Raw genomic sequence first — 19,112 nt, forward strand, 5'->3', positions numbered from 1 at the left:
AAAAAAAAAGATGAAAAAATTTAAAAAAAATTATTTTATTTTTATTCTTTCATTTTGCTTGAAAATTTCAAAAAGCAATTATGTGATCACATAAGTCATTGATAAACACATTACATAAAAAGAATTTGTAAAGAAGAGGACCTGCGTCTCTTTCTGTCCCTCAGGCTTTTGTCAGATATTTCCCCAGAGAAAAGGTGTGATTATTAGCAGTTTGAAAGATAAGTTTCCAAGAAAATGAAGATGTGTCTGTGGGAAAGGATTTCTGAGGGACTTCGAAACTATATATATATATATATATATATGCCTTACATCATGAACTTAAAATTTTTTAACTTTAAAACTAAAAGTTGAGCAACATTTGCGCTTCTGAAATTTTAAATTAACGTTTTTAATTTGAAAAAGGAAAGTTTAAGCCCATTTCAGAAGACCTAATTGTTTTTGAATTTGGAAAAACAAAGTGGTATGTAAATGGAACGTCTAGTAATAACCTTTTATCGATTTGAATCCATCGAATTTTGAATTTCGTAAAAAAAGGGTTTTCTTATACAGCCTATTACAGGGTGTTTTGTAATGTTAGCAATTAGTTCTATTTTGACATGAAACTAAAACAAAAAATATGTAAAATATTTACATAGTTTTGTTAATTTTGCTTACTTAGCATATGACCTACAAATGACGCCCATGATGTCGTTTTTAAAGTTGAAAGTAATTAAGTTTCACAACTCCATGTCATTCCTTTAACAATTTATTCTGTATTTGTAATTTATCTTTGCTATTTTCTTTTAGTTAATGAACTATTTACTAACTATTTTTGATCATCGGTAAGAAATATTTAGTAATACACTACTCGCGTATAGAATATTTACAAATGATTCTAATGCTCTTAATATAATAACATGCACTTAAAAAAAAATGATGGCAATTTAATTAAGTTTTAATTGCTGAAAAGTATAAACACGTGATTTTTAACTGCTTGAAATTCAGAATTTAATTAAGAATCGACCGTCTAGACAATTATAAACCAGTTAAAGTTTGATTTGAAATTTAACCCAATTACTAACAAGTGCAGGTCATTTTTTCTAATTTATTTTCAAGTATAAAAATTAAAGAGAGTACTTTTTAATTTTATTTAGAGATTAAAAAAGACTTTAAACCATTAATGCAGATGGGACACAGGTGTTCTTTTTTTACATATTTTGCCCAGACACCAAGCGAATTGACAAGCAAAAGTATATTCTGGCGTTTTTTAATTATAAAAAAACAATCTAATAGTTATTATAAAACATCTGGTAGATTATCGGAATTATAATTTCACTAAAATATGAACTCCAAAAAAAAAGTTTAAAGTTTTTTTCATTCATATTCAAAAATTTACCTACAGTTAACTTCGTAACTTAAATAAATTTCAATGATGAATTACTGTTTCTCTTAGATCTAAATAACTGCAAATTAAAAAAAAAATATTGTTTAGAAGTAAGCTGTGTTTGGAAGATTTTACCTTTAACGCGGAAAAAGACTCTAAAACACTGGTGTTTTATACTGTATTTCCTAATCATTAACTATTAAAATCATAAATATAATATTTTTCACTTATTTTGACCTAAATTAATTCAAAATAATGAAATAAAATATAAAGAAGAAAAATTAAAAATATGTTTAATTAAAATTCTGCGTCAAAGAGTAAATTTGACCATAAAATTCTTTTTACTCACATTTACATAATTATTATTGCGGCACCAACAATATAAGATAATTTTAACCCAATTGTAAGATGTAGTTTGAGGAATTTCGAAGAAATACATACTGTTGTTGTTTCTACTGCCACTTACCAATAACAGCTTGAGCAGCTAAGTGATTTTTAAAGCAGAGGATGCGTTTCTTGTTTTTCAGTAGCGCCAAATATGGCCAAGAATACAATTTCAGCCACACACATATCACAGCCCATTTTACAGGGTGGATCCATTCGTACATACATCCACAGACCGTAATTTTGACCTGAACCAGTGAAAGATCGATCTTCAATTCAGTATTCCAGAGGTACTGATTTGTCAGGGTGATTTGGAGGACTCAATGACCCCGACATATCTAACGTGCACCAGTCACCATTTAAAACACGAAGTTTCTCTTGCCGGCCAGATTCATACTTTCCGTTCTTACGAACACGAATGAAACGTTCTACCAACCAAGCTATCCCGTCCAGAAATGCATATTAAATAACATTTTTTAAAAAACATTAAATTTTCAATGTTTAAAAACATGCTATGTTCATTTATGAGCATAAGATAATAAGTTATCAAAAGAAACTCAAAAGAAAGCGCTAATTCGTAAACTATTTTCTGATATTTCTATCTCTTCACTAATTAGATTAAGATAGGTATCATTGGGTTGCCTCCTTTCGTTGGGCCTTCCTTATTTTACAGTTAATAAGAGCAGGCCTACCTTTTGATTGTTCAGTTTACTTTATATCGAAAATTTTAAATAAGTTTAAAACTCATTAAGACAATTTTCGCGACTTTCAGTGCTTTCAATTACATTTCATCGACTTACAATTCTTCCTTTCTGCAATCAAATAATTGAAATTTTTTACAGTGTTAAAGACAGCTCCAGTTGAAGTTTCGGTGAGAAACTGTGAGACGAAGGAAGTAACTCATCTGACAATACCTCAATACATAGTTATGTAAGTCTGGGCTGATTTCCCTTTCCTATGTATACATTTTAAAATATTCAACTGGGTTTCAAATTAAAATTTTTGTTGCTTGTAAGATAGTATTGAAAATGTATCAGTATTTAAATTCTTTTCATGGTGATTCAATCAGATTTAAGTGAGCAAAATTGTGTAACTCTCTTAAATATTAGAAAATAAAACAGTTAACTCAAAACACGCCAAATCAAATGTTAGGAAATGCATTTAGTTTTGAACATTTCTTGCATATGGACAACCAAATTTAATATAATTAAAAACTGTCTTATATTTTCAATATTAGTATCTCTTAAATCTCAGGTTCCAGTATAATTTTTAAATTTTTTTTTTTTCTGTATTTAAATATTAATCTGTCAAAATGATTTTGTATATATGTGAATATGTAGATATCCGATCAATAGGTATTTATAGTATTAAATACTTTTTTTTACTAAACAGCACACCACCGTAAAAGCATATGTAATACTCGTATTAATTCAGTTATTTTATGTATGTTACCGTTAAAGTGTGAAATCCGTTATATGTATTAAGCATTGGGACAAACTAGCCATCTTGGAAGACTTTTTGATGGAACTAACCCTTATTTGCGTTGCATGGTTAACCCGACCTAAAGGAGAGTCTAATCCATGATCTGTCTGCCACTGAGGCTATTTTACGTCCGCACTGTGGTCACTGCGAGCCGGGAGCTGAGACCAGAAACCACTGGGATTCGAATCCGGTTTACCTCATTAGGAGGAGAGCGCTCTATCCCTTAAGCCACCGCGACTGTCTTAGATAAAATGCGGAAAACTCTTGATTCCGGATTTTAATGGATAAAATCAGTCATTATGCAATCGGTAGAGCAATCAGTCAATATGCAGATTATAAGGCCGGGATAGCCTGGTCAGTAGGGCGCAGGGCTCATGTCCAAGTGTTTGTGGGTTCGATCCCCGCCGACCGTAGTAAATGGTGACTGATGAACTGAAATGGTGACTCCATGCTCCCATAACAAATCGATACCTCTGGGGGTACTGAAATAGGAGTTTCCTTGTCTTCTGGATTGGTTCAAAGTTACAAGGCTACGGAGTTGAACATTAGTAGTCGTAAACCTAAAAAATTGGGTCGGCTGCTCAACGACGGATATAAAATAAAATATAAATATGCAGATTATCCAGATAATGTGCACATTAATGCTGTTGTTGTTAATTTACGTCGCACTAGAGCTTCACAATGGGCTATTGGCGACGGTCTGGGAAACATCCCTCAGGATGATCCGAAGACATGCCATCACAATTTTGATCCTCTGCAGAGGGGATGGCACCCCAGCTTCGGTAGCTCGACGACCTGCACGCGAAGTCGAACACTTTACTGTAGAACAGTTTAACGAGGACCAACACTAAACACCCTCGGTCCCAACGCAGACTTATCCAAGTGGTCACCCACCCGCACACTAACCGTAGCCAGTGATGCTTGACTTCGGTGATCTGCTGGGAATCGTGTCTTAACGATCAGTCCACTGCAGGGCATGTGCACATTGACGTCTTTCGCGAAAAAAAAATATTTTTAATATTAAATAATAATACTCGAAATAATAATAAATAATTCTTAACATTATTTTCTCGTTTAGAATGATATTTTCGATAATTGCGATATTTATCCTAACTGGCACAGTGGCTGACCTTTACACATCCAGAAATCCAATTGGAATTTTTGACATTGGTATGTATTATCTCAGTTCTATCTTTAACGTAAGTTTCCAGATAGTTATACTCTGACGACTAATGTTTTAATTACATCCTTCTCAGAGCGAGTTCCACAAAGTCTTCTGGCCTTTTCGTTGTCTCTTAACTTGAAAAAGCTGTTAAAGTGCTCAAGGGCTAAATCCAAGCTCGGAGCTGTTAATGGCATTCGATGTTTGAGTTTAATGTGGATAGTACTTGCTCATACTTATGGATTTGGTCACCGCCAAGGATTAGGTTAGTAATAATGTTAACAATTTTTGCATTTAGAAGTAACCAACTCTAACGAATCAAGCTATATTAAAGAAACAATTCTTTTTTATAAAAGCACACTTCTTTGATGTGGGGAGGGAAGTTACAGACCATGTCAAACTTCATTTATGAGAGGGTACCCTATTATAGAATCGAGTTAACATGTCTTATATACTAGTGAATTAGTATTGTATTTTTGTAGTGGTAGATACGCTACAGTACTCCCCCACCAGAATTATATCTGTGATAGAATTCGATGAACGAACACCGCTAGTGGGTTCATCGGTGTTTTGGGAGAAACCGGGAGAGCTGTATTAAGATCACCGTACTTTTGCTGATCATGAGAGCTGTATTAAGTTCATGGTCATGTTTGATTCTGTGTTGCCATTAGCAGTCGAGTGCATGCAGACAGACGTTGAGTGTGATCGAAACTGAGTAGCAACAGTGCGAGGAGGTGGATAATGTCGCAGTCACAAGTAGCAATTCAACTGTTCAATATGGACTATTAACTAAAGTAGGCGTGTTCAGATCGAAGTGGGAGTTTCTGATAAGATAGGCGCGTTTACATCACGTCCGAAGGTCACCAATGTGGGAGTTTCTGATAAGATAGGCGCGTTTACATCACGTCCGAAGGTCACCAATGTGGGAGGAGAAGTTACAGACCATGTCAACCTTCATCTATGAAAATGTACACCATCACAGAATCGAGTTAACATGTCTTATATACTTGTGAATTGGAGTTGTATTTTTGTAGTGGTAGATACACTACATTTGACAACCATACATAGGGTGGATCTTGGAATAGAGCAACCCCTTGGCGATTTCTTGAAATCTTGCCAAACTAGGTTTCACTGTGATTGATTGGTATATGTTTTGTCGCGAGGTATATAAGAGAAATATCAGAGTAAAGAAAAGTTATTTTTTTATTTTATTTTATTAAAAATTAGTTTAATGAATTTTTAATAATTTAAATTGCTTTTTTAATAATATAAAAAAAATGTTAATTCCAGTAATAATCGCCAACTTGGCGAGATTTCAAAAAGTCGCTAAGGGGTGGACTGTTCTAGGATTTTACCCCACACATATACCAAACAAATTTTAATTAGATTACCCGTAACGGGTCAGTAATAACTTTTCAAAATCTATGGAAAAACGCGTAACGGGTTTGTATGAACCTTAAATTCAAAAACAAAAACTCTACTCATCAAAAATAAACACACAAATTTTCTCGCGCTTTTATTTTTAATTTATCTTGTTATATGTATTTCTTGTTATACGTATTTTTTTTTCCAGCCACATATTTTCAAGACTTTATACAACCATAAACACGTTTTTTTTAGATTTTTTGTAGTATTAGAAAAGGCAGAAAATAGCTTTTTCTAAGTTTTCTGGGGTTGCTATTAACGGAACTGAAAGTCTTTACTGAACACAGCGATTCATTTATAATTTTTTATTCTTATTGTATTTATGACTGTTATGTAATTTATATTTTTTTATGTGTTGTCTGACAGTGGCATGCATTTTTTCCCCACAATTTCGTTACGAAATACTGTTGAATTGCAGTGTTAGAATATTTATAATTTTAATTTTTGCACTTCCAGTATTTACAAATCTTATAGTATTTAAAATTTTCCTGTGTTGTTTTGCAATAGTACGGATTTCTTCAATAATTGCATTTTACGACAGATTGTTGAGTAGCATTGTTTGAGTGACTTACAATTTTTACAAATACATTATTTAATTTTTATATAATACAGTTTTTCTGCGTTGTCTATCAACAGTACATTTTTTTTAATAGTGCTATTCTGAGACTTATTGTTGAATTATATTGTTAAGGAATCAACAATTTTTGAACAATGCGTTTATAATCATTATAGTACATTTTTACAATTTGTTGTTTAGTAATTTTACGAATTTCTTCAATAATTTTATTATTGTTAGAGAAAACACAGTTTGATACAATTGCAATTGTAGTAGTAATCATAATTTTTTGTGTTGTTTATCAATAGTAAGAAATTCTTCGATAATTGCATTATGAGGAATGATGTTAGTGTATTTACAATTTTTTATTGTTGCATTGTTTATAATTTTGTGTTGACATTTTTATCTGTGTTGTCTTGTAAAAAGATAACTTAACAGATAACACAGAATAATGCATTAAAATCAAAACAGAACAACAACAAAAAATACATAACTTTAACCCTTTCAAGACCAGTTTTTTTTCTAATAACAAAACAAAATACGACTTTGTTAAATAAAATAAGGTAAAAAAGATGATACTTAGCCGATTTGACTGAAATGTTATTATCACCATAGAAAACCAATGAAACACGCATTTGTATAAAATTCAGGCTTATTTAACCCATAGGTTTTTTTTAGAAATATCTGCAAGACATAGGTGTCCCGGTGTAGTTGTAATTTTACATTTCTTAAATTTTGTAATTTCAAAATGCAAAATTTGAGAAAAATAGGTCGAATAGTTGCCGGAAATCGAATTTTAAATATCTGACTTTTTTGAAATTCAATTTCGTTCAAATTTTGTATTTTGCCATGTAAAATTACATACTTTAAAATGATGTAAAAAATTATATACCTTAAAATTAAAAAAAAATTTCGACTATTGTTAAATGAAATAATAAAAAATAATGAATATTTACAAAATATTGTTTTTTGTACGGAATTATCTTTCGATAAACGAATTTTCTAATTGTGTGCAAAAAAATTTCTGTTCGCTGAAAAAGTTCTCGAGATATGGTGAAGCACTCAAAAAGTAAAATTAACAATAAGGAGTTAAAACTTTGGAGCACTCTCCTGAACAATTTATTGGGACCATATTTTCCAGATTGCGGCTACCTCTATATTTTGGGAATCAGAAATCCAAATCCGTCTAAAAAAAGACATGTTTATTCAGTGAAAGTATGTTTTTCAGTCTGATTTCGTAATTTAAAATATCGTCCGCATTTACTTATTAGCATATTTAAGGTCACCACCTTTTATTTCTTAGAATTTGTTGTTGATGCACAAACACTTAATTTTTTAAGGTTAGAAACATAATTTTTTTAGTTGTTTTTGTCAGCCATTAAGGCAGAGGGGGTGCGATGGTTCTTACTTTCCACTGGCGCCATCTATGGCTAAGAATTCAACTTCTGCCACACTATACGTCACACCCGTTTATAGGGCGCGGACCCATTCATATATCCATTCATTTATTCACAGATCTCAATTTTGATCTGAACTAAAGAACGATCCAATTCAGTATCCAAAGAGGTATTGATTTGTTATGGAAACATAGAGAACTTTGTGACATGACAGATTTAACGAGCACCAGTCACCATTTACTTCACGTGGAGTCTTCGGTTGGCTGGAAACGAACTCTCGTTCTCACAAACATGAGTCCAGCACCCTGCCAACCGGGCTGTCCCGACCAATTGTTTTCGAGTATGCTATAAATAATAAAAAAAAATCATTATAAATTTAATTCATTCATTTAAGTTATTCTTTTTTAGCACGCCTAAATCAAGCTAAAACTTACATGGATGACATTTTTTTCCAAATAATAACCAATGCTTGGGTCTCTGTGGATACCTTTTTCTTACTTGGGTAAGTGATTTGTTTTCTTAACTATCTAAACAACGCTCTTACATCTGATAAAACACAAATAGTTAACGATAAGTCCGATTAAAGAGTTGGGCCATTCATCGATGCTTGAAAAATAAATTCCACTTGATTTTTTTAAATGCTCAAAGGTTTATTAGTAGAAAAAATATCGAAGAATAGAAACTTTCACAATCCACTGAAACTTAAAAACCTCTAACACTTTTTTTTTCTTTCCAAAACTATATTTTTCAAGTTATGCATACGACTTTACTTTTTTTATAATCGAGTTTTGGTCATAATCTTGAGTTAAAAAATCTCCTATCTAAAAAAAATAAATTAATAATAATTAAAAAAAAATTTTTTTTTTGTATTTCTTAGAGCTTACTATCATTTTTTTAAATACGTGAAAGATATAAAATTTTCAATAAGACAAATAGAACGTTAAAATGCTAAGCCTATATCAAATAATAAGCTGTTAAAGTTGACATATCTATCTTACGAATTTAATCCTTGATGACATGATAGTATTTTATTCATTTGTTATTTAAAGAAAATAGTCTGATTATCAATATGAACTAGAAAATAATAACTTTACATAAACTGAGAATCGACAGTAAACTGAAGTTCTGTACTCTGTTGCAAGTTAAGAAAAGAACATTCCGGTATAGGATTTAAGTAATCATCCACGACAACAATAGTTCCAGTTTATCAAATTATTTAAATATGCTCTCAAAACAATATAAAAGATTTTAAAAGTTAAACTCGTATGGATAGAAATTTAATTCGTGCTCTCTTTTACGATATGTATTATATAATTATTAAAAAAAGGTTTTAGTTTCGTAGTCTTACTGGAATCCTAGATTTGGCGACTAATTTCGATAAATAAGGAGAACTCGTTCTTGAAAAAGGAACAACTATATGGCGTTGCAAGAGCATTGAGCTTGATTGGACCACTAAAATGGCGCATCTTCTACTGATATGCCCTTAACAAATGAAATGCAAGATAGTGAATTTTTTGTTACTTTTGTATCGCTGTAGAAAAAGTCGTCTGCAAGACAAAATATATTTATTATTCTTTCATCAGTAAATCATTAAATGCAAACAGAAAGACGTATATTCGCTATAATTTTTAGTTATCCTTTTTATAAATTCTTATTAATAAAACAATAATTTTTATTCAATAAGTTTTATTTTTCTCATTTCACACGATGAAAGCAAGCAAAAAGAAGACCGTTCAACGTTGTTTTAAGAATTAGCGACAGTGATTTACGTTAGCGCTTTAACAACATTTTGGCGTGCACCTAGATGCAAACAAACGTTCTGCTCTCCATAAGTATAATGGTTTTCTCTTAACTTGCAACAGAGTATAGAAGAGCCAATGAATAAATAAATAAGACTTTCCTAATAATAACCAATTCACTTCCATATTTGGTATGCTTAAAATGTTAATATTTAGATTTTTATTTGCGATACATTTTTTAAAAAAAATGTTTTTTTTTTTTCCAGAGGATTGTTGGTAGCAACTTCAAATTTAAAACTGATTGAAAAATCAGGAAGAAATATAAGTTATGCATCTCATATCATTCATAGAATATGGAGGTAAAAGCACGTTATTTCATTCATAATGTAATAGATACTACGCTTTAATTAACAATTTTGTCTGAATGTTGTTTTTCCAATTTTTTTACAGCAATGGAACCCTAAATTATCTACCTTTTTTTCATCGGAACCCCGAACTTATAAATAAAGTACTAAGGGACATTTTTTAGCTGATTAACTAAGAAAAGACTACATTATTTTTCCTAATAAGATAAATGAATTTTTTTCATCGTTTTATCATCTATAATCTTTAATTAGGTTTCATATCCGATAGTTTAATTCGCACCCCTGAAACAGTTCACATTTAATTCAGAATTTGTTTTTGGTGTATATACATAACGTGGATTGCGGCTTCTGTTAAATAGAAATCTTAAAAGAAGTGTCAAAAGTGGTTATTAAAAAAACATATTTCTTTATTAGCAAATTAATTTTGATTTGAGAAGAGCGATGGGATATACTAATGCAACTTTCATAAATGTATGTGCTTTTCATAATTAATTCAGTATGTTGTAAGAAAAATTATAATTTTTTTAAAAGTTAATTTGGCTATTTTCTTTTGGTATTTTATTTTAAATAATTTCAAGAAAACTATCAAAATATGAAATATATAGTGATTGGATCAAAATATAAATTTCAAAATTCAATACTGGTTAAAAAAAAAAAAAAAACATTTTGCTCTCACGGAACCCTTTTAACTTTTACACGGAACCCTAAGGACTCCATTTGGGAACCGCTGCCCATAGACAGTATATTCTAAGTGAAGCAGCATATTTTAACTCTTAATTGTTTACAGAATAGCTGTTGCAAAACGTACAGACGCAATTAGTATTACATTTCTAGTCGTTAGTAGCATTTGTTGAATTAGTACTACCAGACTGCCTACACTGACAATTAAATGGATCATCACTTTTACTTTGATGTCTTAGCAGTGTCTGTAAAATGAAATATTATAATCGCCACCTTTCAAATGCCTTTAAAAATCAATAATTTCTGATTCTATTTTTTTTATTAAAAACCAGCTCATTTGTTTCGTAGGTTGACCCCACCTGTTGCCGCGACATTAGGTTTAATGTTTTTGCTACCTCTAATTGGATCGGGACCCCTATGGAGAGATATGGTAGGGCAAAAAGTCTCAAATTGTGAACAAAGGTGGTGGCAAGTATTTTTACCAATCAACACTTGGGTGGACTTCAGTAACATGGTAAATTTTTTCACATAACTCCATATTTTTCAGAATAAGTTTACTGGTCAACAGTTTAAGATTTATTTAACTTCTGAGATTTATTTCACAGTGTCTTCTTCATACTTGGTACGTAGCATCAGACATGCATTTTTACTGCTTGGCACCATTGGCATTGACGGTTCTATACAAGTAAGGGCATTTATTTTGCTTTATTTATTAAAAATTTCCTCCATACTCACGTTTTTTTTTTTAAATTTTGTTTTTTATTTTATGAAATGTGTTTCTTTCCTGTCATATCTCCTAATGGAGAATGGCAAAAAAATTAAGGAATTTTATCAATTTTGTTGTTTGGAAATTAAGAATAAATTATGACATAAATTAATTACCTTTGATCTATACTTAGTAACTAAATGGATTGCTAAACAAGAAAAGACAAGATTAATTGTTTGCACCGCGGAACATTTTTTTCCCTGTTGCATGAGATTTTTTTTGCAGATCTCTTTTCGGTAGTGTAAACATGTTTTATAGTATTAGGAGATTATACAAAAATGCCTGTCGCTCGGTATAAATGCTTGAGCCTTATACATTTCCTACTATATAATACAGTAAAAGTAGGCTTTTTGTTAAATATTCAAAGATAACGTAATTGCAGTTCAAGTCTAAAATAGTCTAGTTAATGCTTTCAGATTATTCGTACTTAAAGTATGAAAAGTTTAGAGTTAGTAAGTTATAAAAAACATAAGGCAGTTCTTCGAAAATATTATATTTAATGTTTCACAATGTCAATTATCCCCATCAATATATACTTTGAAAATTCCAATAAGATAATGAAATAAAAAATCAAAAAAATAATAAAACGTTCTCAAAGTTTCACCATTAAGAAAGGTGGGATTAAAAGCATCAAATTCAATTTGATTACTGTATGAAACTAACAGGTTTTTCTAATAATTGAATTTCAACTTCTCTCAATTTTAACCAGCATTTAAAGAGTTTTTTTTTTCTGTTTAAATTTGCTACCCTAATATTAATAAGTTTTTTTTAAAAGTTTTTTTTTATTGATTTGATATTTCTAATATATATATATATTTTGACAAGGTCCTAAAAATATGAAATACAGTAAAAGGCTGTTTAATAATAATGATTCATAATAGCTGTGAAGTTAAAACAGTCAAGCGGTTTTTCTTTTGAGAACGTGGCATAGAACTTCTGTATTTCAGCATGGCTTCAACCTTAATTCCATAAATAATTAACAAAATTATAAAAAAAAACATTATTTACAAATAAGAAAATATGAGCCATGGTGGCTCAGGGGATACAGTGTTCACCTCCCAATGAGGTGATCCGAGTTCAAATCCCAGCGATGGCTGGTGAATACGAATTCCGCACCCGGCTTGCACCGACCACAGTGCTGAGCTAAAATATCCTCAAAGGTAGACGGATCATCGGTTAAAATCTGCTTTCTGTCAGACTAACGATGGGAGATTGTCCTTTCCATGTAATGCAAATGCTAGTTAGTTCCATTAAAAAGTCCTCCACGAAGGAATGAATGAAAGGTCCTCCCCAAAGATCCTCCTTGCTAAGCAATTAAGGTTTTATTTCCATAAAAATACAAAATTCTAAATTTAATCCCTAACGTATAACCAACTATTCAACACTACTTAAATTATTACTTAACTAAACCTAACAAAATGAATAATAAATATAGTGTTGCCAATAATCAGAGAAATACTAGAGATTATGGTGCCACATAAGATAAATATAAATTAGGAACACTTACTATATGTTATTCACACTTATAGTTTTTTCCTCCTTTTAGATGGCCAACATTTGGGTTTAGTCTCTTATTCTTTACTACCTCCGTTTGCTCTTTAGTTACTGGAATTTTAACTATTGTGAATAATCTTCCACCAACAGTAATATTCTTTTCACCTGATGTAGAGTAAGATTACTAATAATTTTTACATAATTCATTTGTAAATGATTTTTGTTTGTACTTGACATTGTTTGTAATTTGTAATTCATTTGTACAGTCGAACTCGTTTATAACGAGCTCGGATTTAACGAGAACTCGGATTTACCGACGGAAACGAGAATACTTGGTTGGATCAATGTTAAGTCTATGGAACAGAAGTCGCTTTTAACGAGCAAGACCCGGTTTTAGCGAGCAATATTTTTCTGTCTGACAATCTTTTTTCTCATCTTTCTAGCCTTTCTGTCTTATCTTTTTTTCAAAATGATAAGAAATGCGTGAAATCAAAAGAAAAACCGCGAACTGAAATTTAATTGCCCTTATCGCTCTAATCTTTTGCAGGTTGGGGACGTTAGTTGTCATTAAATTAAGAAAAGTATTTAATTAAATTAATTAATGTAATTAAAGTAAGCAAATATCAATTAAATTTTAAGTAAACTCAATCATTTGACCTCCCAAGCCCCCCTCCCTCTTCTGGTTGCACGCCTGCCTTAAGGATCCGTTTATTACGAGCACTCGGATTTAACGAGTACAATGTTACGGTCCCTTTGTGCTCGTTATAAACGAGTTCGACTGTAATTGACAGCCATATCGCTGTTCTTTGCTTGTACTTGACATGCTGATCTTTACTTGACTTGTACTCGATCTTTGCTAGTAATTTTGTTTGTACTTGGCATTGTTTGTAATTTGTAATTCATTTCTAATTGACAGCCATATCGCTGATTTTTGCGACATACTTTAATTAGTGATTGCAAAACATACGCTAGCAAGTACGATTAATGGAATAATTGATGCAATCATACATTAATATACGAACCAGAAAAACACGATTATGTAGTTATTTTTACATGCAACTAAAATAAAAATATTCTTTCTTATTTATATTATTCGTTTGAAATTTTTCTTTTAATATTATTTATCAACAATGGCATATTAAAATAATATTAATAATAATGAAAATATTATTTTACCACCATTGGGTAAAATTTACTACGAAAAGCTTAAAAATTAACTTTTATACTTAATGGTTTAATTTCCTTCAATATTCATTAATCAAAACATTAACTTTTAATTTAGCAAAGTAATTAAGCCAAAACATAATTAAATTTTAACAAATACCCAGGATTTTTTTATTAAAATTTAAAACTAACAAAACTTAAAGGCCTAATTTTTTAGATATTTTTTCAATTTTCGCATTCCAATGCTTTTTATTTTTGTTTAATATAATCTGAATTTCAAATTACCTTAATGTTATACTGAAATAAAAGTTCATTTCATGACGATTTTTTAACATAATCCATGAAGCATACTAAACAAGTACAAACGCTTGCTAAAAAAAGATGTGAAATAATTTTCTAACTGTAATTAAAATTGTTTGATTTAAATGTAAACTTTATTTGGTATAAAGAATCATACAAGAAGAAAATATAATTTCATTTTCTAATAAATAATAATTAGATAGCTAATAACCTTAATTTAATATTAAATTCCTTTAGTACAATTTTTTATTTATGCATTCAAAGCAATAAGTTACAGATTTAATTTCAGCAAAAAAAAATTAATTTTTTAGAAAATTATAAGAGAAATTGCACAATTTTAAATAATAAAGTAAAGTAAAGCACTCCAGCAACATCCAGTTGTAGGTAACAAAAAGGTCATGGAGGTTAATGCTGAATTTCTAGACACCTACAATTTGATTAAAGTCAACTATGATGACAGTGGAGCATTGCGCACCCTCCGCTTTTATTTCCCAAACAAAATGGTACCAATCGTTTAGAAGAAACTACGGTGGCTGGTTGGTATAAATTCTGCTTCCGGCCATAGTGCCGATGTAAAACATCTTCAGTGATGGACGGATCATGGGTTAGAATCCCCTTGCCGTCGGCCTGACCGTGGGAAGTTTTGCCCTTCATATAATGCAACTGCTGTTTAATTCCACCAAAACGTCTTCCAAGAAAGCTAGTTTGAACAAATGCTTCATCCACGATACGGATTCCGCATCCGGTTTGCTCCAACCACAGTGCTGACGTAAAATATCCGCAATGGTGGACGGATCATGGGCTAAAGTTCTCTTGTCGTCAGGCTAACCGTGGTAGATTTTCGTGTTTTTACTCTCCATGTAACGCAAATGCGGGTTAGTTCCATCAAAAAGTCCTCCACGGAGGCAAATTTCTTCCAATACTTGATCCAGGGTTTCCCTTGTTTTCTGAATTGGGTTCAAAATTACAAGGCTACGTAGTATTAGTAGTCGTAAACCCAAAAAATTGGGTTGGCTGTTCAACGACGGTTATAAAATAAAATAAAATGCTTGATCCAGGAGCAGTGATGGCTCAGAGGGTAGAGCGTTTGCTTTCCAATGAGGTGAACCGGGTTCCAATCTCAGCGATGCCTGGCCCATACAAATTCCACATTCGGCTTGCACCGACAACAGTGCTGACCTAAAATATCCTCAGTGGTAGACGGATCATGGGTTAGAGTCTCCTTGCCGCCAGACTAACCATGTAAGGCAAATGTAGGTTAGTTCCCGCATTTACGTCAAAAAGTTCTCCATGAAGGTAAATTTCTCCCAATACTTGATCCAGGAGTTCTCTTGTCTTCTGGATTTTTTTCAAAATTTTCAAGGCTACGGAGTTGAACAGTGGTAGTCGTAAATCCAAAAATTGAGTCGCCTGTTTAACGCCGGTTATAAAATAAAATAAAATGCTTGATCCAGGAATTCTCTTGTCTTCTGGGGTGAGTTCGAAATTATAAGGCTACAGAATTAAACATTAATAGCCGTGAACGCAGAATAGTGTTAGCTGACTAACGCCGGTTTTAAAATAATATAGTATAAAACAAAAAGTCGATGTGAAGCTCGATGGACTTTAGTTTTAATTGCATTCGGTTGATCATAATTATTGATTCATTCATTAATTAAATCTTTAAGTCATAAATAATTTAATTTTTGGTATTATATATTTCCCCCCCTATTATTTTTGTTATTTTTCTAAAGTTTTAAAATACTATAGATATATTCATTATTGTTAAAAGATTTAAAATTGAAATTGCTGTTTAGCCCATAGAGAAAAATAGATTCATAATTAGTTATATATTTATTTTCAGCTCAGAGACTTTTTTTAGGGTTTTTAAATATCCAAAATTGTTTATATATATATATANATAGATGTGTATATATATATATATACAGATGTGTATATATATATATATATATATATAATTTCTTTAATCATACATGAAATTTATATACATTTGTTAAAATCCTCAAAAACAACTCTTGAGCTTCTTATTAAATATGACATTTAATAAAACTATAAGTGAAGGATTCTTATATTCAACAAAATACAAATTAACAGTTTTACAAAAATTTCAGGTTACACAACAAAAAAGTAATAATCAACATTATTAAAATTTTTGTAATGACTTAAATTGTAAAACTAATACATTAACCATATGTTTTAAAATTTCAGACTCACCAAAAGAACTGCGAATTTGATTTATTTCCGACCTTATCCTCACGTTGGAGCTTATTGCGTAGGGTTGGCCTTAGGCTACATTCTTTGGAAAAAACAGAAATGGTCCTTGAGCAAAGTAAACAATCTTCAACTTCACTAATAGCTATATTTATTATTATTTTTAGCCACCATCAAAATAAAGCACTCTTTGTAACACTTTGAATTCATTGTATTGCAGGTTACCCAAAGTGCTGGATGGGCAGTATCATCAGTTAGCTGTCTGGCTGTACTGTTTGCAACCTACTTGTGGAGCAGAGGTACAGCTGCAGATACTGTGGAAGGAGTTATTTATGCAGTATTGCATAGGACAGTTTGGGCAGCAGGAGTAGCCTGGGTGCTTTTCACATGTGCTACAGGACATGGTGGTCAGTTAATGACAAAAAAAGGACTTTTGTTTTACCATCACGCTGTTTTTAATTATGAAAAGAAAACTAAGTCAAATATTTTCCTATAGTTTATCATTTAAATTAATTAAATATGCAGGGGAAAAATTACCTTTAGACACTTTTCAAATCATAATTTTCAGCTGATACAATTATAGTCATGTTTGCAATCTAAAGGCAATCTTTCAATACTAATCAGTAACATAATTTTTCTAATAGTAACAAATTTAAAATAAAAATTTTTCACAACATTTGCTACAATTTCTCTTTGTAACAAATTTAAAATAAAAATTTGTCACAACATTTGTTACAATTTCTATTTGTAACAAACTTAAAATAAAAATTTGTCACAACATTTGTTAAAATTTCTATTTGTAACAAACTTAAAATAAAAATTTGTCTCAACATTTGTTACAATTTCTATTTGCAACAAATTTAAAATAAAAATTTGTCACAACATTTGTTACAATTTCTATTTGTAACAAATTTAAAATAAAAATTTGTCACAACATTTGTTACATTTTCTATTTGCAACAAATTTAAAATAAAAATTTGTCACACGTAGAAATTGTAAATAGTCTATGAGCCCACTTAAAGCAGATGGGGCACCAGATTCCCTTTTACATATATTTTTTTCTGATGCTCTAACTACAAGCAAAACAGATTTTGGCATTTTTCAATTATAAAATAACAGTCTAATAGTTAATGAAAGTATCTGCAATTGAAATAATTAATAAAAATATTGCAACAATACATTAAACAAGATTTATTGAATATAACATTTTACGTATTCAAAAGATTGCAACAGATTAAAATTATCGCAGTGTTTCCCAAAGTGTGGTATTTTGGAAACTGTTAACCGCCAAACTGTTCCTGTACCCTCAGGGGTACGGGAACAGTTTAGTGGGGGTACGCGTTCTTATGCGAAATATCTTGCATCAAAACGAAAATTTCAAAACATTTTATTTAAACACAAAGCTAGCCATGAAAATTTACGATTACGTATTTTTCTATTGGCTTTTTTTTGCTGAGTTAACAGTTAATAATAAGTGGTGTCAACAGCCAGTTGTGATTTTTAACTTTTGGGCAATTTTTCTGTAGTAAAAAATACACTCATTTTTTTAGTGGTACACAGCGTTGCGAAAAATTTAGAAAGGGTACACAAAAGTCATAAGTTGGGGAAACACTGCCCGTAGTAAAAAAAAAAGTCAAAAATATTAAAAACTATTGTTGTATGTGTAAGATAAAATTATCACATAGTTCATTAAAAATCAAAATTGAGGTCAATCTAAATGGACAATCATTATTTTCCCATTAACTAAAACATTTTTCTTCTGTTACTTATTATATTTTCGTTGTATAATTTTACAAATTTCTAAATTAAATTTCAGTTCCATTAAATTTCAATTCTTCTTATTAAATTTTTGAGAACGAATTTAAAAGATAAAAACAAAATTCAAAGAAAAATATTACTTTTAAGTGCCGAACTTATATTACTTTTGTACTTAACTAATTATTATTACTTGTAAATAACTTTTTAACTTAGATATTACTTTTATGTACTTGTTGGTTTTAAAAACTAACAAGCACTTTATTAGTTTCAAAAACTAAGGTGGATAAACGAGTCCTTTTCCCTCCTTAATTTTTGAAGCTTATGTTTTTTTTTGAATTTACAAATGTATAAATTTACTTCAATTTCTTGGGATTATTCATTTCATTAATGCAATACTTCAGAAGCTAACTTTTGCTGTCATGTCATCAATTGGCTATGTCCTTACTAGAAATAAAAATTGCGCTAATGATTCCATTAAATTCCTAAAAAGTGTGCGTGTTCCAAAGTATAAGACTCTCTCTATTACTTAAATGAATAATCCCAAGAAACTGAAGCGTAAGAAATTACTTGATTAAAAACTTCACTCGCTTCAAAAATATACAAATTGGAAATGTTTTAAAAGCTCAAAAATAAGCATCCATCAAGAATTGCCAGATGTGAATGAAAAGAAACAAAAGTGATTTGAAACATAAAAATCGTTAAGTTGCTAATGAAAAATAAAGTTGAGAAACAAGAATATAAAAACTATAGTAGCCAAGAGAGAAAAAAAGACTTAAAAAAAATAAAGAAAGAAAGAAACGAACCAGAAAAACCATAGTGGCCGAGAGAGAAAAATCAGGGTAAAATGCATTTCCACGTGCTATGG

At 30.7% G+C, this 19,112-nt stretch overlaps 1 protein-coding gene across 1 annotated transcript in view; it reads left to right on the plus strand.

Annotated features, from left to right (window-relative positions):
- LOC107439503 (O-acyltransferase like protein-like) overlaps positions 1 to 19,112 on the plus strand; it is a 42,554-nt gene that overhangs the window by 18,291 nt on the left and 5,151 nt on the right. Inside the window, exons 4-13 of the mRNA XM_016052133.3 lie at positions 2,590 to 2,677; positions 4,308 to 4,399; positions 4,486 to 4,656; positions 8,178 to 8,271; positions 9,775 to 9,867; positions 10,903 to 11,068; positions 11,160 to 11,239; positions 12,867 to 12,989; positions 16,487 to 16,607; positions 16,710 to 16,896. Coding sequence (XP_015907619.1) covers positions 2,590 to 2,677; positions 4,308 to 4,399; positions 4,486 to 4,656; positions 8,178 to 8,271; positions 9,775 to 9,867; positions 10,903 to 11,068; positions 11,160 to 11,239; positions 12,867 to 12,989; positions 16,487 to 16,607; positions 16,710 to 16,896 — 1,215 coding nt within the window. The remainder of the gene's footprint in view (positions 1 to 2,589; positions 2,678 to 4,307; positions 4,400 to 4,485; positions 4,657 to 8,177; positions 8,272 to 9,774; positions 9,868 to 10,902; positions 11,069 to 11,159; positions 11,240 to 12,866; positions 12,990 to 16,486; positions 16,608 to 16,709; positions 16,897 to 19,112) is intronic.

The sequence above is a fragment of the Parasteatoda tepidariorum genome, chromosome 6 (assembly GCF_043381705.1).
Source record: "Parasteatoda tepidariorum isolate YZ-2023 chromosome 6, CAS_Ptep_4.0, whole genome shotgun sequence".
NCBI classification, from domain to species: Eukaryota; Metazoa; Arthropoda; class Arachnida; order Araneae; family Theridiidae; genus Parasteatoda; species Parasteatoda tepidariorum.